General features: G+C 36.3%; 1 protein-coding gene across 1 annotated transcript in view; it reads right to left on the reverse strand.

The window, feature by feature from the left end:
* LOC122816264 (arf-GAP with SH3 domain, ANK repeat and PH domain-containing protein 2-like) overlaps window positions 1–23,201 on the reverse strand; it is a 1,594,524-nt gene that overhangs the window by 328,438 nt on the left and 1,242,885 nt on the right. The window contains exon 15 of the mRNA XM_044089001.1: window positions 3,372–3,505. Within this exon, the coding sequence (XP_043944936.1) occupies window positions 3,372–3,505 (134 nt within the window). The remainder of the gene's footprint in view (window positions 1–3,371; window positions 3,506–23,201) is intronic.

Consider the following 23,201-nt stretch of genomic DNA (forward strand, 5'->3'; position numbering starts at 1 on the left):
AATATTTATACAGCGGTTTGCATGCGCCCTGAATGTTTTCATACAGGCATGGCTGTTAGAAATTTGCAGAAGCGGGTTAAAGAAAACCTTTATGCATGTAAAAGAAAATATATGAATAATGCCTTATACAAACATATGTATGCCATGAAAATAAAAAATACCCATTTGCTGTTTTGGAACAAGTACCAAAAGATTCTAGAGGGGGAGATTACAGAACTAGGACTGAACAGAGAGAAACCCTCTGGCAGTTAAAAACTGAGGGCAGATGCATCATCAGGTTTGAATGATACTATTAATATAAAATGTTATTTTAAAAGTTCAAAGATTAAAGATAGAAAAATAGGATCTTTTATAGTTAATTATACTTAGAAAGGAATGTTTGTACATTAATAATGTAACTGACTAATGGTAGTTTTAATTGGTTAATTGTTTAATAGTTCATCTATGTAAACATGGCTGTATGAATTTTTAGTTGTTCTGATGAAGTCTGTTTTGACGAAAGTGAATAAAAGGTTTTTAAGCTGAAATAGCTATGCTCATTTGGTTGGTGGCACTGCCATGGTCTCCTGAGAGCTACCTGGTGGATTTTTGTTTTTGTGGTTTGCAATTTTTTACCTGTTGGGGCTTATTTCGTTTTCATCTAGATCCAAAAATACTAATTTTCCCTTTACCCAAGTCTCATGACACCCATTGTGAATATAATGCCCCTTTTGAAATGCATATGTCTAAATATTCAACTCAATTTGAGAGACCTCAGAGGTTCTGACTAAAAATATCAGTGACCTTAAAAATCATAGTTTTTCAAAACAGACTGGCAGCCCTCTCTATATTAATTTTATTACAGACTTGTCTGTGGAGATCTGTGTCTAGCCTTTTGGGCCATGAAGATCCAACCCTATCTGATGATCTGTTCCTTTACAGAATAAGTGGTTCCTCAAATACATGGTCAAAGGAACTAAATCTCCATCTACAAGCTGAAATAGAACAGACTTCTGCTACATGATACAAGTCAGAGTAGAACCTTTATTGCCTTCAAGGTAAAACCTAGATAATTAGATGGGTAGCCTCAAATTCTCCATAGTTCTGTACCGCCCTCCATGAGCTTGGAAGGAACTTTTGAATATGGATTATTGGCTAGGCTTGTGATGGTGTACAGACTGATGGCCTAATACTTACTTATGAACCCACACATCATCTCTTGCTAATGTCCATCATGAAACAAGTCATTATCATTAATCTGACTAAAGGTTTGTACATTTATCAAACAGACATGGTATAGTTGCAAATTTCCTCTAAAAATAGTGCTAATCTCAGTTTACATCATAGCTTTCAATTTCCAAAATATAGAATACTACCTCTCACAGCATGACTCAAAAGGGCAAAATGTCCAAGGACTTACTAAACATAGGAGGCTCACAGCATGGTTAAGAACTTTCTTCATACTTTCAAAAAGGGATGAGTTAATACGATTCAGTAATATGAACAATACATGTTTATTAAAACCTTTCTCAACAATGTTTGTGTCAAACCCTTTTAGTGTAGAACAAAGTACAACAAGGGCTAGAAATCACTAGAATCCTCACTGCTTGCACTAAGTGCCCAATGCAGTTGGACAATTAGCAAGATGGTGAAAAAATACGATTCACAGACAGATATAGCAATAAGCAAAACCTCATCATCCCATTACCATTTCTCTGAACAGAACACTGCACTGTCAGACCTGACCCTCACTAGTGTTCTCCCTAGCAGCCATGCCATTGGGTCAGCAAATGCACCCCCTACATGCACTCACTACACAGACACCAACAGACAAACTTCCACACATATATCATCAATACATGCATACTTACACATACACACAAAACCAGACTCGAGATTGCCTAACTTAACACTCCTAAGTGTGACCCCCTAGGCAGGCACAAGCATGCTCATGCACACACATTTATTCATGCATCTTTATTCATGCCCTACAGACAAGCATACACACACACACACACACACACACACACACACACACACACACACACACACACACACAAAATAACCACCTCCCCCACACTCATCTTCACTGAAATTACCTCTACTTCAAGTACTCCCCCATATGACTGAATGAAGGACTGCTGTATTTTACAGTGGCCACTTTTCCTATAAGAGTAAAATCTCTGTTGGAGACCATATGGCTAATTAGCATTAGCCACTCCCTTGGACTGCCACATTACCTGCAGATCCAAATGTGAAACTCCATGCTGGGGCTCCAACTGGAGGAACACCTCAGCAGTACAGCAGTCTCTGAATTTGAAAGGTTTAACATGATGACAAAACCTTTGAATCTAAAACTTCCTCATCAAACTAAGCCATTATGAATCCAAGGGATATACTTCCTAAAAACTCAAAATGAGGAACACTCCTCATAAACAAGTACAGTTTTACATGGATGGCTGAATATATGCCACATTTGTTTCCTATCTCTTACTCATCAGATATTACCTTCTACAACCACAGTCTTTCAGCAGCTTTTCTTCAATTTCTTTTATTCATGGTCTAAATAATACTGAAACAGCATTGCAGTGAAGTTTTTCACTTTTCCCTACTGGTGTTCATCCATGGAGATGAGATATACAAGTTTAGGGGATGTGGGGAATGAGCCACATAAACCAGAGGGGTATAAGAGGGTTTGCCCCCTTTAAAAAATGTTGTGCTTTTACGCACTTTTGAGTTACACTTCTTGAGGTAAGAAAATCAGTAAAGTACAAATTGTTTTTGAACGACTAAACAAAAAAACACTGGAAAGCCACCTTTTAACTGGCTTTAACACACGCCACATTTATGACATACTAATTCAGCAATGGTCCTTTCTTTTGAACAGGCTTAAAAATACACATGCAAATAAATTGTAGGAGGGAGAAACATGCTGTCAGTTTAAAAATCTGTTACAAATGCAAATGTACCATATTAAGACAACCACACCAAAATGCATTTTTATGAATTAACATGTTTTGAAACATTCCTTAAGGTTACATAACCATTTATTTTATGCCTGAAAAATGCTAGTGGAAAGTGTCAGGGCCAAGAGCTTGAAGTTCCTATCCTTGCCTTGGACTGTGTACAACCCCAAAGCTTCAATCAATAAACTTATGTAAGCAGACTGTTATGGTCCCATAATTCTTGCACTAACAACAATACTGGTTGGATGCAGCACACATTTTGTTTGCTTTGTCTCTGAAGGAAGAGGAAGGTTAACATAACCAAGTAAAAATGGCAGCAAAACAAACTGAACACAAGGAATACTCATATAACAATTTTTCATGAGACATTTTACAGTGTTGGTATTCACCCATACTGCACTATATTCATACGACTGACTTTCATACCAAAAGTTCAGAAGTCCCAAGTTTGTCGAGTGACAATGACTGGATGCGGGAGTGATGGACACCCATTTCCCGATGAATTCCAGAACATTCAATGCAGATTAGGATACCAAGGTTTGTAGACAGCCATGTTGGATCTATTGGAAAAGGGAGAGATAAAAGTGAGGAGTTAGATAAAAAAACAAAGATAAAAGTGAGGAGTTAGATAAAAAAACAAATACTACTAGGTCATCGATGCATGCACAGATAAACACTTAAAATTACAATTAAACCTAGATAACACATTCTGCTAGCAGGTTCACTACTGTAGAAATTTTGGCTTACTTTTACATAACTCGGAAATTAGAGTTGTATGTGATGTTAATGCTCTGTTGTACATTATTTATATATCCTCAAATTGGTGATCTGCATACATCATTAGATTCTTAAATAGCATACTCTGCATAACCCTGAATCTGTTAGAAACTATCTATGGATATGTGTTTGAATTACAAAACAACACAACTTACAGTCATGGCAAATAAACCATATGGCTGAGAAAAACTACATGCATCAAGAGAACAGCATTAGGCCAAGATTTTGTGAACCCTCCAGAGGCATAAACCATAGTGGGCCTCAACAAAATAGCCACCACTACTCTGAAAAATAATCACAATGCATTACTTTAACTTTTTCAGTTAACTAGACTCTCACACTTGAAGAATGGGTTTATTTATATAACATGCAGAGAAATTCCTAAAACACCAGTTCGATTAAGAACTGTAGGATGTTTACCCATTTTAATCTCTGCCTTCCCAAACCCACCAAAAGGAATTTCACCTCTACAGCTTTCTGATTTTAAATAACTGAACCCTGACACTTATGACAGAAGAGAGACATTTGGGGTAAATTAGTGTACAAGAAGATTTCAAACTGGAGGATGAGGCTGTATCAAAAGACTGCACCACTTTAGCATAAACACTCTTTAATCAATGCTTTCATCTGTAGACCATCAGAAATACAAAACTTATACAAAATGTCACATATATACTTTAAAAAACAATTAATCTATTAATCTATTAACACATTTGTTAAATTATTAATTTTCTGTTAGTTAAAAAACATTTGATGTTAATTAAGTCATTCAAGCCCGGGAAATTATCTGCTCCTAACCTCAATTGCCATAGTGTTTCCTTTCTTTCCACTTTATTTTTAATGTTGCCCCCCCACCATCATCCATAACTTGTTCAAGGATGGCAAAATAATATTTTTTATATGCTTCATATGATCGTGCGTGTCTAAAAAGAGCGTTATTGATGTCCTTCGTTTTGATAGCATAACAATACTCCCTTATTCTTTTTTAAGACTTCTGGTGGTCATTCCTATATAGTATGTGGGATGATGGTGGGGGGGACAACATTAAAAATAAAGTGGAAAGAAAGGAAACACTATGGCAATTGAGGATAGGAGAAGATAATTTACCGGGCTTGAATGACTTAATTTAACATCAATTTTTTTTTTAACGAACAGAAAATTAATGATTTAACAATTGTTTTAACAAATGTGTTAATAGATTAATTGTTTTTTAAAGTATATATATATATATATATATATATATATAAAAATCACATAAGAAAAACATTTCTTAAACTGGGAACTAGCTTGGTAAGGGAAAGCACAGCCATGGTGCAGACTCCCCTGTTATACCCCGACGTTTGAATGTCAGACAATGGATGCCCATTGGCTAAAGATGATGAAAAGTCTCTGGAAATCGGGCCTGTCACAGGCTTCTGCATTACAGGAAGACCCAAGGATCAGTACTGCAACACTAACTACGAAGCACATCTGTAATTCCCTTTTGTTATGTACATCTACCGGGGTAATAAAGCTCTAAGGAGTCAGCATCATTTACAGCCGTCATCTTTCTCTGCTCCGGGGCCACATACCTACTGAACCTTTACATAGTTCTAAATGTTTTATGCACCTCCAAATTAATGCATTATTTAAACATCTGGGAATGTGCAAAATATAGCAAAAGTTCTGGAAAGTAGAGGGGTATGTCACGTTTCTGAGCGATACAAACTTAGGAAGAGAAAGGCAAAAGCGTGCAATTCTTATGAAAAGCTCCACGTGCTATTATAATGCAAAGATGTCTGCCTGCGGACCAAGTATCTGTTTTAAACAGCAGGGTTTACTGGGCACATTTCTAGGGATACTGTGACCTGTGCATACTCAGCACTTAGAAATACACAGCCTGACTTATCGAGAAACTGCTGAAATAGGAAGATATATATAGGAATAGCAAAGAACAGTTCTGTTTGCAGGGTCATGTACAATGATCTTTTTGATGTATACTGTGAAGAACTAAATGAGGTTTCCTAAAGCAGAAAATATGACACTCTGAAGTAAGGAAGGAAAAAAATGTTTGGGTGGGGGTGCATGGAATAAGATGTGAAATTAAAAATTCCACTTTTATAAAATACTGTTATCTCAGCTACTTGTTCATATCTCACCAAGCACCTAAGCACTTTTTACGAAATGAGTAACACATGTAGGAAAACAAATCTCTGATTAACAGCAAACTGGTCAGTTATAAAATTGCAGGGTATTTCAGGCAAACCAATATTTCTCAGAGTTTCTATTATTTTCAAACATAGCAATATTTCTATTTTAAGTGAAAAGACATGGGAATGGACTAGCATGACTAGGGCATTGCAATCACACCAGCTCTTCCCTCACAGTATATTATGGGTAACAAACAGCTTTCAAAGTATTTATTCATTGTTGACCAGGTTAGTCAAACTAGACTAGTAGCCTTTTTTCAGGGGGACCTGAGGTGGTATTTATATTACTTGGGGAAAATTTGGCCAGGGCACTGAGGAACTTTTCCTACTCTTTTTTGCATCAATTTGCCAGAGGGCTAAGACCCGAAGGCGGTGTGATGGAGTAGATAAGAGGAGAATGATGTGGCCAGAGGGCTAAGACCCGAAGGCGGTGAGATGGAGTAGATAAGAGGAGAATGGTGTGGCCAGAGGGCTAAGACCCGAAGGCGGTGTGATGGAGTAGATAAGAGGAGAATGATGTGGCCAGAGGGCTAAGACCCAAAGGCGGTGTGATGGAGTAGATAAGAGGAGAAGATGTGGCCAGAGGGCTAAGACCCAAAGGCGGTGTGATGGAGTAGATAAGAGGAGAATGATGTGGCCAGAGGGCTAAGACCCGAAGGCGGTGTGATGGAGTAGATAAGATGAGAAGGATGTGGCCAGAGGGCTAAGACCCGAAGGCGGTGTGATGGAGTAGATAAGAGGAGAAGATGTGGCCAGAGGGCTAAGACCCGAAGGTGGTGTGATGGAGTAGATAAGAGGAGAATGATGTGGCCAGAGGGCTAAGACCCGAAGGCGGTGTGATGGAGTAGATAAGATGAGAATGATGTGGCCATAAGACCTGAAGGCGGTGTGATGGAGTAGATAAGAGGAGAAGATGTGGCCAGAGGGCCAAGACCCGAAGGTGGTGTGATGGAGTAGATAAGAGGAGAATGATGTGGCCAGAGGGCTAAGACCCGAAGGCGGTGTGATGGAGTAGATAAGAGGAGAAGATGTGGCCGGAGGGCTAAGACCCGAAGGCGTTGTGATGGAGTAGATGAGAGGAGAATGATGTGGCCAGAGGGCTAAGACCCGAAGGCGTTGTGATGGAGTAGAGAGGAGAATGATGTGGAGCACATGCACATCAGCAGGATAGGAAGAAGCAAAGTGAACTGGATATAAACTGTGTGGGTAGTGGATTACTACAATAAAAATGACTAAGGTTCAAAAAGGAACTTAGGTAGAGGACATTTTAAAATGTTTGATGAGTTTGAACCTGTAGATGAAGTGGCGGCTTCCTGGTTGGACACGGCACTGCAGATTTTAAAAGACATAAGGAAAGTGATTATAGATTTAAAAATCTTTATTAGGAAGAAAAATCTGGACCTCATTTTCCAAGGACAAAAAATATGTGGTACTAGTAATGAAGGTTTGAGGAGAAAAAGTACATTTAATCCCCCTTTGAACCCACAATTAAAAAACTTTGAAGTGATGATGGAAAAGAAAGTTAGGAAGGAGCTCTCTGGAAATTGGATAGTACCTAATTTATCAAAGGATGAAACTGATTTGTTGTATACCCTATCAAATGACCCGGATATTAGGGTTATAAAACCTGATAAGGGTGGGGGGGACAGTGTTAATGGACCAGGTATTTTATGAAACTAAAATGATGGAGGTTCTGGAAAATGAGGAAAGATATGAAAGAGCGTCAATAAATGAAAAAAATATAGGAAATAAGAAAATTTGGTTGGCTTTGAATGACTTGGTATTGGAGGGTTCAATTGATATAAATTTGTTTAAATTTTTAAATGTGGATAAACCTAGGGTACCTACAATTTTTGGGGTACCTAAGGTGCACAAAAAAGTTGATAACCCTCCAATGAGACCAATAGTGGCTTCCGAAGGGGCTGTCACTGCACCATTAGCCAAATGGTTAGATGAAAAACTGAAAGATGTATTAAAGGAAGGGGGTGGTATAGTTAAAGATTCCTGGGATCTGTTGCAAAATCTTAAGAAGGAAGTCTTTGATAAAAATATTATCTTTATAACTATGGACATTGTAGATCTTTTTTCGTCTATCCCTCAAGGAAGGTTTGCAGTGGTTTGAGGAAGCTCTGATTAGTTATGGGAAATTTAGTAATAATGATTTTTACCTAATATTGACACTAATGGAGTTAGTTTTAAGTAATAACTATGTGCATTATGAGGGGGAATTTTTCAAGCAAACGAAAGGTGTCGCAATGGGGGCAAGGTGTGCCCCTATTTATACCAATATTATCCTCTCAGCCTGGGAAAATAAATATATTCTGAATTCCCCATATAAGAAGTGTTGGAAGCTATATAAACGCTTTTTGGATGACATGTGTTTTTTATGGGTTGGAACAGAGATTGAGTTCGCGGCCTTTTATGAACATATTTGTCATTCCACTAATTTTTTGAAATTTACCTATGTGAAGGACCAAGTTAGTTTAAAATACTTGGATATCTTCATAGGGAAAGGCGAAGATAATTTTGTCTCCAGAGTATATAGAAAAGAGAGTTATTCAAACTCATTCCTTGCCTATAATAGTGCACACCCTCACCATCAAAAGAAGGGTATTATTAAAGGGCAGTATGTGAGGGGGAGCCGAATGACCTCAAGAGATGTAGACTTTCTTGAAGAGTGTGATAAATTAAGGGGAATGTTTTTGTCCAGAGGTTATCCCCATAAATTTATCAAGGAAATAGAGGATGAGGTAAAGGCAGGAAGGGAATGTAAATTTAAGCCGATTTTAGGCTTAATGAATTGGCAAGAAGATCGAGAGAAAAATGAACAATATAGGGGGAATAGTAATTTTGTATTTGATTTTAGTGGAGAAGCCCAGAAAATTAGAAATCTGATTGAAAATGAATGGACAAAATTTGGGGAAATCTCAGACTTGGACTGTTTGTTTTCCTCTCCTTTAAAATGTACCTATAGAAAAGGTAAAAGCCTGAAAAATTTCTTTGAAAGTAAAAGTCAGAATATTAACCTTAAAGAGGGTAGATTTGGCACATATAAATGTGGAAGATGTAATCAGTGTTCCCATTTACTTTCTGATCCAAACCACAAGGACAAGGAACAAACAAAGTATGCCAATAAATTTTTCAAGCCAAAAGTAATGTAGCTATACTCCAAATTCGATAGTTCAGTAAATGAGAATCCAGTCGAGTAAAACCAATGCAGCAGAAGCTTTAATAACCAAACAGAAACAAAAATACACACGAGCGCTTTCGCCTGGTCTTACCAGGCTTTTTCAAGTGTAACAAAGATATTAGAAATAACCATCCTTCTTATAGCTAGAGAATGTAATTGATTAATTAACTGTGTTAATACAATAATTATTTTAACCTTAATGGTAAACATACATAGTTAAAAGGTAATTGTCAAATGTCTTAAAGATTTTAAAACAAATGCGTAAAACATATTATTCACTACTACATGAACTTGGATGTTTTTTCCAAGTTCATGTAGTAGTGAGTAATATGTTTTACGCATTTGTTTTAAAATCTTTAAGACATTTGACAATTACCTTTTAACTATGTATGTTTACCATTAAGGTTAAAATAATTATTGTATTAACACAGTTAATTAATCAATTACATTCTCTAGCTATAAGAAGGATGGTTATTTCTAATATCTTTGTTACACTTGAAAAAGCCTGGTAAGACCAGGCGAAAGCGCTTGTGTGTATTTTTGTTTCTGTTTGGTTATTAAAGCTTCTGCTGCATTGGTTTTACTCGACTGGATTCTCATTTACTGAACTATCGAATTTGGAGTATAGCTACATTACTTTTGGCTTGAAAAATTTATTGGCATACTTTGTTCCTTGTCCTTGTGGTTTGGATCAGGAAGGTCTCTCGCTGATTTTTTCTTGGTTCGCTGTTTTTTTTTCATTGATTGGTTGTTTCAATATGGCTGTGGACCTATCAGCTCCTGACTTTGAGGACACTCCGGTAGCTCTCCGTGAAGAGCTAGATGATACACCCATTACTAGAAGGGAATTCAATGAGGTATTAACTCTACTAACTCAACTGAACAAAACACTTGCTGATTCTAACAGGGTAAGTGGTTTTTCCATCCCCTGTAATCAAGAATGTTTTTCCAATAAAGAAAAGAATGGTGCACAACAAGTTGAGCCGAAGGGTGTCTTTGGAAGGAACTATTTACCAGCGAAAGAAAAAGCACCAAGTGTTTCACGAAGTAACAACGTTTGTAACGGAGGTGAACAGCTTTACGACTTTCATGATAACAATTTTTGTTTCAAGGCATGGGCTGAACAGCAACCGCAGCTCAAACCAGGTACTGTTGACGCTCATTCAGAGCAACTCGATAGCAAGCTTGACATTTTTAAAACCAAGTTATATGCATATAAGAATGCACAAATGGAGGTAAATTATTTAAATGAATGTATTAGGGTAGAGCGTGTACCTAAGGGTTTGCGGTGTTTCCGCTTTCCTAACAATGCACACCAGGGCTCCGAATTGTATTCTAAACTAACAGAATTGTTTAACAGGACTGGGCTAGAAATGTTACAGCTCATGATAAATGATTATTCAACGAAAGCAAATTGCATTTTGAGTGAATTAACAAAGTTAGATGAAAAAATCACAATTAATGAAGATTTTTTTGGCATATAAAAAAAGATACAGTGACACCTTCACAGAAGTAGATGCATATTGTTTTAAAGTGTTAGAGAGAAAGGCTAAGAAGTTTGAAAGGGACCTGTATGAATACAGACAGGGGTTGGCATATCCCACCCCAATTAGAAGTAGGAGGTCTGAGGCTGATTTACAGAATACAGATGAATTTAATGAACAGCACAATAGTTTTAATCAAGATTTGCCCAGAAGGAGTGAGCGCATCGCCCAAAAAGGAGTTAACAACCCACAACAGGGTTTTCATGTTCACCAGGGCAGACCAGGGGTGAAGACGAATTTTCACCAACAGCGTGGGTGGGGGAGAGGGCGCACAGAGGAAGTTAGCTCGAATTTTAACATATGCAATGTTTTTAACATGGAAGATGAAGCTTCTCTCTGTAAAGTTATTAGTAGGAAAAACTTTACAATTTTCACCTATACAGATTTGATAATTAATTCGAGTTACTTTGATTTATTTACCAAAGGGTTACATTACATTCCCTCTAGACCTAGTTATTTACCCAAACTGTTAATAGAATTCAAAATGTTTATTAGAAATCTAAATTTATCTCTATTTTTAAAAAATCAAGAACACTGCACTAATGTTTTGAGTAGGACAAGCTCCATTAATCCTCCTACCCATCCAACTTTAAAAGTTTTTGAGGAAATGGTGGAAAGGGTTTGGAGAGACAATTTAGACAAACGCAAACTGGAGCAACCAGCTAATTTTCCTCTACCTTTGCAAGTAGTTATAGATACCATCAAGGCTGAAAAAGCATGTGTAATGAAACCGGACAAAGGGGGGGGGGTATTGTGCTCATGTACCAGCAAGACTATGAAAATCATTTACATGACATGCTACAAAACACTAGCATTTACGAACCAGTTTCGTTGAATGAGTTGAACATTTCAGTAGACAAAATCAAATATTCTTTGCATGATCATCTAATGCAGGGTGTTATTGATGAAAAATTACATAATTACTTGTTGGTGCCTAAGCCCAGAACCCCTACAATCTTTGGCATTCCCAAAGTACACAAGGGGCTCAACCCACTGAAATTCCGTCCTTTTGTAGCGGGAGCTGGTGGTATTACTAAGCCCCTTAGTAAATTTGTGGATCACCATCTGAAAAAGCATGTTACCAGTTTGCCTTATGTATGTAAAGATTCCTGGGAGTTTTTGTCCAACCTTTCCGTCGATGTCAACAACACTAACCTAATATTAGCTACTATAGACATTGTAGGGCTATTTCCCAGTATACCCCATACCCAGGGTTTAGATTGGTTTGGAGAGATGTTAGCCGTCAAAGCAGGTCTCAACAACAATTTAACTAATTTAATAATTGAGTTTATGGACACGGTTTTGCATAACAATTTCATCTTCAGTAATGGAGAATTTTATAGACATGGAGTGGGGTGGCAATGGGTGCACCTTGCGCCACCGCCTATGCAAATATTGTATTACATAAATGGGAGACAGTGCACATTCACTCCACAACTTGGAGACATCATATAAAATTCTACAAAAGATTTTTAGACGATATATGTATTCTTTGGGAGGGTTCTAGAGAGCAATTTTTGGCTTTCATGGATCATATAAATAAATCAACTGATTTTCTCACTTTTACATATGAAATTAATGATAACACTCTACACTACTTAGATGTATTATTAACAAAAGATCCCAGTGGAATAGGCTTTCTTTCAAAAATTTACAGAAAGGGTACTTACTCTAATACATTTTTACATTTTGAAAGTGGCCATCCCTCTTACATTAAAAGAGGTATTATCAAGGGACAGCTCATTCGAGCATCGAGAATGTGCAGTAACACACAACTCTTCCTGGAGGAAGCAGACTTTCTTAAAAATCTATTTTTAGAAAGAGGATATCCCTTGAATTTATTCCAAACATTACTAACGGAAATTATAGTTAAAAGAGATCAATTTTCTTTCCCTTTATTGGGTACTCATGCAACAGTAGTGAACAATAAGGCAACAACAGATAAACTAACCCAGAAGAATTTTACATATACTTACACACAGGATGCGGTTTTTATTGAGAACACAATTAAAAGTTTTTGGCCTATAGTGACCATGCAGGATGAAATGGCAAGCAAATTGCCTACGAGTATTGGATTTACTAGGAAAAGGAACACCAACCTCAAAGGTGTTTTTGAACAAAATTTACAGGTTAAGCAAGTGCACAGGATCAGTGCATCTACTGATTCACTTGGTACATCCAGATGCGGTCGATGCAATCAATGCCCCTACATTCTGCAAACAGATCAAGTATCCATTCCCTCCAGGAACATCACTTTAAAAGCAAATGACAGATATTCTTGTAATTCTGCTGGTGTGGTGTATATAGGGTTTTGCCAAATCTGTCCAGCTTTTTATGTTGGCAAAACCGACAGGCCATTAAAGCGCAGAATTTATGAACACTTATACGAGATTAGTAAAAACAAACAAACCAACGCTTTCTATAAGCACTTGTTGGTATGTCCAGAAATGTCTTTAAAATTTTTTGTTATTGAGAAAATCCAACAGGATCAAAGGGGTGGTGACTGGGAAACTCTTCTTGAAACTAGGGAGTTAATTTGGCAGCTGAAATTAAATGCAACAAAATATCCGGGACTTAATGACAGCATTAGTTTGGCGTCCATTCTCAAAAAGAGAAGAAATATGCTTTAATACATTTCTCTTTTAAATATTTTAGGTAGAAACATTAGGAAGATTCGTTGTCAACTATCCATTATTTTTCATTTTTTTATATTTATTCTAGTATGTAGTATTCTTTGCTAGTGGACACCTTCTTGTTTTTGGTTCATTTTTACCTGGTCAAGAATAAAATTGCTAACTGGGAAATTAGTGGACTAATTTATAGAAGACTTAGAACAGTTTTTATTTAACAGCATAGATAGATGTTTTACATTCAAGTATTTAATAATTTTTAAGTAAAGTAATGATTTTTAAATATTTAGGATTTAAGGAGCGTTTTGTGTTTTTTCCAAGTTCATGTAGTAGTGAATAATATGTTTTACGCATTTGCTTTAAAATCTTTAAGACATTTGACAATTACCTTTTAACTATGTATGTTTACCATTAAGGTTAAAATAATTATTGTATTAACACAGTTAATTAATCAATCACATTCTCTAGCTATAAGAAGGATGGTTATTTCTAATATCTTTGTTACACTTGAAAAAGCCTGGTAAGACCAGGTGAAAGCGCTTTTGTGTATTTTTTTTTCTGTTTGGTTATTAAAGCTTCTGCTGCATTGGTTTTACTCGACTGGATTCTCATTTACTGTACTATCGAATTTGGAGTATAGCTACATTACTTTTGGCTTGAAAAATTTATTGGCATACTTTGTTTGTTCCTTGTCCTTGTGGTTTGGATCAGGAAGGTCTCTCGCTGATTTTTTCTTGGTTCGCTGTTTTTTTTTCATCGATTGGTTGTTCCCATTTACTTCCTAGAGATACTATATATATATAAAGAGCAGGGACATCTTGATTCAAAGTAAACAATATGCAAATTGTCAGACGAGTGGTATTGTATATTTAGCTTCGTGTAAAATCTGTAATGCATTTTATATAGGGAAATCTGAGAGAAAAGTAAGAAACAGAATTTATGAGCACTATTATGACATCAAAATTCAGTGCGTCAATAATGCCCTATATAGACAAAGTGAACTGCGAGCAAGCCTCTTTCACTTTTTTTGTATTAGAAGTAGTTAATAGAGACTTAAGAGGTGGCCCATGGGAAACATCCATTGAGTATAAGGAACTTTTATGGCAAATATATTTAGAGGCCAATAAACCACCTGGGCTGAATGACAGTTTAACCATTTCGCCAGTGTTAAAAATGAGAGTGGCTAAGCTCTGAAGGGGTAATTTGGATAGGGTTCTGTTTTAGATAAAATGCTGATAGCTACAGCACTTACAAATTATAATAATTAATATGTAATATGTATTAGAAATGTATGTTTTTGACCTGTTGTAAATATATTTTCAGACATTCATTTATATAGTCATTTTAAGATGTAAAGCCTTTAAGGTAAAAAAAGTTTTCATTCTTCAGTCAGTAGATGGCGATGTTAGGTTAAGAGAAATGTATATATTTTTTACACATTTTTTTAAGTGTTTTTAAAAGGATTTCTTAAGAATCATTTAGTATGTATTAATTATTTAGAAGTAATGTGGAAATTAATTTACGTATTTAACTGCTTTCAGTAAACAAGTGATTTCAAGCACATAATAGTTTATGGCTTTTAGTATGGTGTTTTAAAGGAATTTGCTTAAATTGAAAATTTAAGAAAGGATTGTTCAATTATTCAATTATATTAATTAGTGGATGTATTTAAAGTGAATGGAATTTGTGGAGATCATTCAGCTACATCCGAGGAAGCGTCGTAAACGAAAATGCAGTGGAGAGGTTTAGTGTTTATGAGTTCTTGATTTTTGGCACGTTCCTGGTTTTGCTGTGTTGCTGCTTTGCTGTGCCTAAGGGTCGCCTGGATTATTAAACATTTGTCACAGAAGATTTTGTTAGCCTTATTTCCTCTATGAGTGTTTTTGGACTGGTGAGGAGAATGATGTGGCCAGAGGGCTAAGACCCGAAGGCGGTGTGATGGAATAGATAAGAGGAGAATGATGTGGCCAGAGGGCTAAGACCCAAAGGCGGTGTGATGGAGTAGATAAGAGGAGAAGATGTGGCCAGAGGGCTAAGACCCGAAGGCGGTGTGATGGAGTAGATAAGAGGAGAAGATGTGGCCAGCGGGCTAAGACCCAAAGGCGGTGTGATGGAGTAGATAAGAGGAGAAGATGTGGCCAGAGGGCTAAGACCCGAAGGCGGTGTGATGGAATAGATAAGAGGAGAAGATGTGGCCAGAGGGCTAAGACCCGAAGGCGGTGTGATGGAACAGATAAGAGGAGAAGATGTGGCCAGAGGGCTAAGACCCGAAGGCGTTGTGATGGTGTAGATGAGAGGAGAATGATGTGGAGCACATGCACATCAGCAGGATAGGAAGAAGCAAAGTGAACTGGATATAAACTGTGTGGGTAGTGGATTACTACAATAAAAATGACTAAGGTTCAAAAAGGAGCTTAGGTAGAGGACATTTTAAAATGTTTGATGAATTTGAAACTGTGGATGAAGTGGCGGCTTCCTGGTTGGACACAGCACTGCAGATTTTAAAAGAAGAGACCGCTGAGATCAATGATGTAGATCCAGACAGTTTACTGATATGTGATGGTGGGAAGAAGAAACTTAAAAAAGATAAAATCACTGAATTTAATGCAGAAAAAAGGTCAGAATGACTTATGCTGAAATAACAGTGCAAGGTATAAGTAAAAAAAAAAACGGGATGTTATGAGAATTAAACCTGTAGTGAGAACTGAATCTAAAACAATAGACATTATTGATAGATACTTTGTATGGGACAATGTTATACTGGCATTGGGAATTAAACCCGAAGTAGTCAAAGCATGTGTACACATTGGGACTGAATCTTTTTGCAAAATGAAATCTGAAAAATGGGATGTTGCAAAAAAAAAAAAATTAGTTTAGAAATGAAATCCTTTTGTGTGCCTTAGAATGAATATGTGGTTAGGGGTAATGAAAGAATGTTTAAAAGAAAAATATTTTTTATAATTTTGGACAGCTGATATTGATAAAACTGAAATAAGTTTTTTTTTTGAAAAATGTAAAACTGCTTATGAAATTAAAAAATTAAAAAATGTTATGATAGAAAGTTATGTAAACTGGGTTGGAAAATGATTAATTTAGCTGTTGAATATGGTATTGCTAACTTACCAAGTTTTGTGATAATTAACAGAAAAAGGGGATGCTGGGAAACTGAAGACATGCTTTCAGTATGGTTCTGGGGAAGTGTTTAATGTGCAAAAATATGAAAGTTCCAATGTGGAGAACTAGGACGTGGAAATAGAGAATGATGAAATGTCAAAAATGCAATGAAATAGGGCAGTTCTGGTTAGATCGTGAAAAAGAAATTGAAGGACAAGGGAAAAATAATGATGAAAGTCAATGTAGTAAGTGAAAATGAGGGGAGTGAACTGGGGACAAATGATGAGAGTGCAATGTTGCAAAAAATAGAACGTGATGGTGAAAATATTAATCTAAGAATCTTAGCCAAAGAGATGCTGGCGCAGAGCAGGAATAGGGGGTAGTTAAAGGTACAATAGGAAAAGGGTTAAAAGAAGAAAAAAACAACTGCCAGTAAGGAATAGAACAAGTAAACAATTTGTCTGAATGTTAATAGTATAATCAGCGATAATTGGTGTAAGAAACAGAAATGGGATATTTGTTAGATTATTTAAGAAACAAAAGGGACACACAGAGACTATACTGGAGTAGGAAATCAAGTGGAAATTTGGTGAAGATGTGTGTTCTGGTATTCTGATAATAAGAAAACCACAAATTAAAATACCGGATATAATTGTTGTAAAATTGGTGAGATGTGTTACTTGTGACGTAAGACAAGGGATGTATTTTTCAAGAATAGGTTTATGAAATTGGAGACCTTCAACTCTGAATAATACAGATTAGAAGATTTTTATCAGAATAAACCAAGATTTAATGTAAGTATAAATTGGATTATTGGAGAAGGTGTATATGAGTTAGTGGAAAGGGAAAGTAAGAAATGTTAATGTTTGTTAGGGAAGTGTTAGAAAATACAAAAAAAAGGAATAGGAAATGGTAAAATAGTAGTAAGTCGTGTACAGAAAGCTTATGACAATTAATCATGCATGTATATTGGAGATTTTGAGGAGCTATGTGTTTTATAGATAATGTATAGGTTTATTAGACTATGCATAAGTCATATGTGAAAATATATGTAAATGGTTTTAGTGAGGGAATTAAGGTTAGTAGGGGATTAAAGCAGGGATGTCCACAGTGGTTATATTATTTGTTTTATTTACAAATGCAATAGTAGAAATGTCACAAATAAGAGTTGATGAAGGGAAAATAAGCTTAGATTCAAGAATAAATATTCCTATGTATATGTCGTATCTGAGCGATTCAGTGATTATTGCAAATGGGAAAGGATGAGTTACAGGAAGTATAACAGAGGTTGGAGGATGGATGACTAAAGTAGGTTTAAAGGTCAATAAAGAATAATATAAAGAATATGGAGGAAGAGAGAAGATTGTATTCTAGGGGTATTGATTTTTCAGTGGCAGAAATAAAATTGTTAGGGGTTAAGTCTGGAGAACATAAGTTAAAGACCAGTGGGATAATTTTTTTCTCATGTTATAAAAACAGTTAATATATAGAAGAATTAGGAGTTATCTTATTTTAAGAAAGTATATTTAATACATTCATATATATTAGGTAAATTGGGACATGAGTTTGTTATCAGAAGAGATAGAGAAAGAATTGTTTCAGATTACGTTTAGTTATGTATGTGCAATCTACATTAAATCCTGTTAAAATGGGAGTAGTATATTGTAAGCAGCAGCTTGGAAATGATAAATCCTACAGTTTCCATTATTACATTTGTATTTGATTTTTTGCAAAATAACATAAAAAGAGCAAAATTATGTAATAAAAATAGCATATAGCAAATATATAGAAGTCTTACAATGTGAAAAGAGAAAAATGGGAGGGTTATTTTGAAACTGGATATTATGAAATGCTTAAAAACTGGAATCTAAAGTGGAAAGAAAATTTCAAAAGTAGGAAGGACTGGTATGAAATCATAATGGAAAGATTTTATTATGACAGACCTTGGCAAAATAAAAAAGTTAGAACTCTGATAAAAGAAAGGTTAGAAAGATATAAAGATGTTTTGGAAATTAAAGAGTTTTTGTAGAGACCGATGATAGAAAAACTACCACTAAAAGCAAATATGAACTATAAACAACTGAAAGGCAGATTATGTATTAGTTGTAATACAGAAGAAACTATAGAGCAATTCTGAAAGATTGTTGTACAATTAATATGTATGGAATTTAATGTGAATGTAAAAGTGAGATACATGAGGAAGTACAGTGGATATAAAAAGTGTACACACTCCTGTTAAAATGCCAGTTTTTTGTGATATAAAAAATGAAACCACAATAAATCATTTCAAAACTTTTCCCACCTTTAATGTGACCTATTACCTGAACAATTCAATTGAAAAACAAATCTGTTAGGGGAAAAAATATAAAAAATAAAAAACGTACACTATGCTGGTTGCATAAGTGTGCATACCCTTAAACTAATACTTTGTTGTGTGTGCACACCCTTAAACTAATACTTTGTTGAAGCACCTTTTGATTTAATTACAACATTGAGTCTTTTTGGGTACACGCCTGCCATCAATTAAAGAGACTCTGATTAACCCCAAATAAAGTTCAGCTGTCCTAGTAGGCTTTTCCTGACATTTACTCAGTTGCCTGCTACAGCAAAAGCTATAGAGTTCAGAGAGAGCTTACAAAGCACCAAAGGGATCTCATTGTTGAAAGGTATCAGTCAGGAAAAGGGTGGAAATAAATTTCCACAACAGTGGATATACCATGGAACACAGTTAAGACACTCATCAAAAAGTGGAGAAAATATGGGACAACAGTGACGTTGCAAAGAACTGAATGTCCCTCCAAAATTGATGAAAAGACAAGATGAAAACTGGTCAGGGAGGCTGCCAAGAGACCTACAGCAACACTGAAGGAGCTGCAGGAATTTCTGGCAAGTACTGGTTGTGTACTACATGTGACAACAATCTCCTGTATTCTCCATATCTCTGTACTATGGGGAAGGGTTGTAAGATGGAAGCCTTTTCTTACACAGAAAAACATTCAGGCCCGGCTGAAATTTGCAAAGCAATACATCAAGTCTCCCAAAAGCATGTGGGAAAATGTGTTATGGTCTAATGAAACCAAGGTTGAACTTTTTGGCCACAATTCCAAAAGGTATGTTTGGTGCATAAACACCACTTAGCATCACCAAAAGAACACCATCCCCACAGGGAAGCACGGTGGTGGCAGTATCATGCTTTGAGGTTGCTTTTCTTCAGCTGGAACTGGGGCTTTAGTCAAGGTGGAGGGAATTATGAACAGTTCCAAATACCAGTCACTTTTAGCCCAAAACCTTCAGGCGTCTGCTAGAAAGCTGAAAATGAAGATATTCAAGACCTATAGTTTTGTGTCTTAAGATTGTTTTACTGAGGCTTACTAAGTGTGCACACAACTAACTGAAGAGAGATGTTTTTTTCATAGAATTAGTTTTTTGATAAATCTTCATATGAAAAATAAGGATGAGTTGAGTTATGGTTCAACACTACATAAACAAACGTACATATGCACTCATTTTTTGACTTTTTAATTGTTTTTACCAGAGGTGCAGGTACATCATCTGGCATCCTGGCAGTCCCCAGACTAGCACCCCCCTGCACCACCTAAACTTAAGAGCCCTCCCCCAAAAAAATCCTCCCAAACCCAAAGGACAAAAAAGTCTTCTTGCAGTTGAGGACTGAAAATTCAACTTTTCAGCTTTTTTGCTACAACTGTAGCAATCTTATTGTTATAGTTACCAATATAAAGAGCTCCTGACTGCAAGCATAAATGCAGTTTTGGCATTAATTTATGAAACTGATATCACAAGCGACTTCTTAAGTGAATAACCAGTACTGTATCACATGCCATCAGCAACTGCCAATTTCTTCCCCAGCAGCTTGAGCTCAAGGCCGCCACCACTTTCTCCCTACCCTAGTTACAGCTCTTTTTTATGCATAATTTAAGGACAGCCAGAAAATAGAACAAAATTATTAAAGCAAATCTTTCCACTTTTTTGAAGTGACAATTTTAAGCCACAGATAAACAGCAGGGCTGTTACAATGAAGTGACAAGTTTGACACCTTATAAACACAGTATGGGGAAGGTCTTCCAACTGGAATGCAACCGAACTAAAGGAATGACTAATTCAAAAAATGTGCTGTTTTACCCTGTCATGCTTTTATGGTTTAAAAATATAAAGCAGGCTAGAGCGAGGAGAAATCAGTCATTCAGTCTAAAAAGACAAAGGTGATAGACCTGCTTCAACCTGTGTAGTCAGTGACTTGCAGCACTTGAAATGTATTTAAAAAATACATATGCTTCCCTATGTCTCAGATGAATCGTAGCAAAGGAAACAAACCTTTACTGTAGGCGAAAGGGAAAAATCAATAAAAATAAAATCACATCAATAGTATAGGGCCCTTGATGGACATTTCGGATAAAAGAAATTAAAATATGTAATTAGAGTGATTTTGATACATTAGTATATCCCACAATATCAAGGTATGACAACAAACATATTTTTGAACTTTAAGGGCAAAGTTTTCTTTTAATGCATTAGCACCTCTGATCTGAGAATATCATAGGTTCATACGTGTGCACTAGGCTAATGGCCCTGGAGCCTTTACAAGCCTAGCCCATAGGATCACCCTGGCATTCTGCCACCGGACCTTAGTTCCTAGTGCCTCTGTCAAGAAGACCCACTGGAGTGATCCCTGGGGTGAATTTTCTATTTCCCATCCACTCATCAAAATTTCTCTTGAAGACGGCCAGTGAGGTGCTCTGCTTGGCATGTACTGGAAGTCTGTTCCATACCATGGGCAGTCTCTGGGTTATGAACGTGTCCTTCCAGCATGTTCTGTTGATTGTGGTAATGAGGTTGAGGTCTCTGGCACATGTCATGCGGAGGGATTGGGATTCCTTTAGATGTAGCATTTCTAACAGAGCTGGGTCAGACATGGCTTTGTAAGTCAAGCAGAGATCGCCTCTAAGTAGGTGATATGAAACAGAGAATAGTTGGGAATTTTTTGAGACTGTCTATATAGGACAAGTGTTTAAGGTCTAGGATCCTCTTTGTGAGGTACTTTTGCGGCCTCTCCAGTTGTTGCTGGTGTCTAGTGAGGTACATACCAAATCGGACATTGTACTCAATGATTGGCCTAATGAGGGAAGAGTAGAGGGAGACAATGACCTCTTTCTTCCTGGATGTAAATCCCTTAGTAATGAGATGTGCCACATAGGACTTTCTGACCACAAGTAACCTACAAACATCTTTTACTTCCAAATGTAAATATCTTGTGAACAGTAAAAGCTGTTAATGTACAAATAGCTATGCCATCAGTAAAAAGTCCTCTTTACAGTGATAACAGTGCACTTTCAGACTTTATATCAATATTGTAATATATTATAATGCACACAAACACAGAATTACTTTTTTAGTTTCACAAAACTTTTCATGTCTTGAAAACTGTTGCTTAGATGTACTGTGCCTGTGAACTTTTGTCCAGCCAGACTTCAGCTTTCACATAACAAAAGTTTTTTCCGAGTACTTGTTTACTGAGATATTTCCATCAATATGAAAAATGTTATTTATTGACATAATGAAACAATGCTTATTATTTCTCAAGTTACAACTTACATTACAAATATCAATGCAATGCTAAGAGAAGGTGAAATTGTGAGTGAGGGCCTCTTCGAAGGGAGGAGGAAGAAGCCAAGGATGTCAAACAGGTCCGCAAACATGCATCTGCTTGAAACAGACTATGTTTAGGATGCTACACAAAATACTTTCTGATACCAGAGCAGGTGACAGATCATGAGATATAGAACTGGAATACTGCAAATGGCTTATGTAGCTAAGCACAAGTTATGTATCTGCCCTGAATCTTTCTATTAGTATTAAACCAGTTCTGAAAAAGAAACAATTTAAATTAAAATAATAACTTAAAGTAATATATTTTAAAAAGTAAAGCTGTAGTTTATGTTGTTTTAATATTTTTTGTTATCTATATTCCTGGCTTGTGTTTTGATTTAAGTCAATCATGTGAGTATATATATAATCAGTGCTGTGAAAAGTTTTTTATTGAATGCACTGAGAATCAGCAACACCTGAAAGCTTTCCTTGTAAACTGTTTTTACAGTTAAATTGTAGTGATTTGAGGCTGCTGTTTTGAACCTCTGGTTAAGTTTTCTGCCTTTCTTAGCTTCTAAATGGAAAATCACTGTACACAGACTATAGCAAGTTCAGGTAGACAGTCTTTAGGCAGAAAGTTCTAGATGATCAATCAATATACACACAGATCGCAAGTTCAGGTAAGCACAAAACTCTGGCTGAATAAAATACAAGTCTCTTACTGCTGGTTTAGACAAGCAAATCTGGATTTCCATCACAGAAAACTACACATGACCACAACATTATTATTAACATGAACCAGAATTTGTAAAAAAAAAAAAAAAAAAACAATATGCTTTTACGTGGAAAGTGAAGGCTTAAGTTTTGGAGCTTGTTTTGTCTCTGCAAGGCATGCTGGAGAGCAGCGCCAGTACCCCTAATGTCCTGATAAATGACTTAAGGATAAGGGCTGCAACCTTGACCTTCTAGTATAGCACAGGCAGATGTGAAACATGATCTTGAATGGCAAGTAGTTGGTCTACCTGTTTAACTGTAATGGGGGTTGTTGATTTGTGTAGTCAATTCCTGTTTTGTTGCAGTTTTGCACAAGATTGGCAAACAATAGGGTTAAGGATGTTTGTCCTTTTCCCCACTGTTGCACAATGTCAGAGATTAAGTAGGTGTTATGGAGGCAGGGCTTCCCCCATGCAAAAAAAAAAAAAAAAGAA

The sequence above is a fragment of the Protopterus annectens genome, chromosome 12.part0 (assembly GCF_019279795.1).
Source record: "Protopterus annectens isolate FY-2018-M chromosome 12.part0, PAN1.0, whole genome shotgun sequence".
NCBI lineage: Eukaryota > Metazoa > Chordata > Ceratodontiformes > Protopteridae > Protopterus > Protopterus annectens.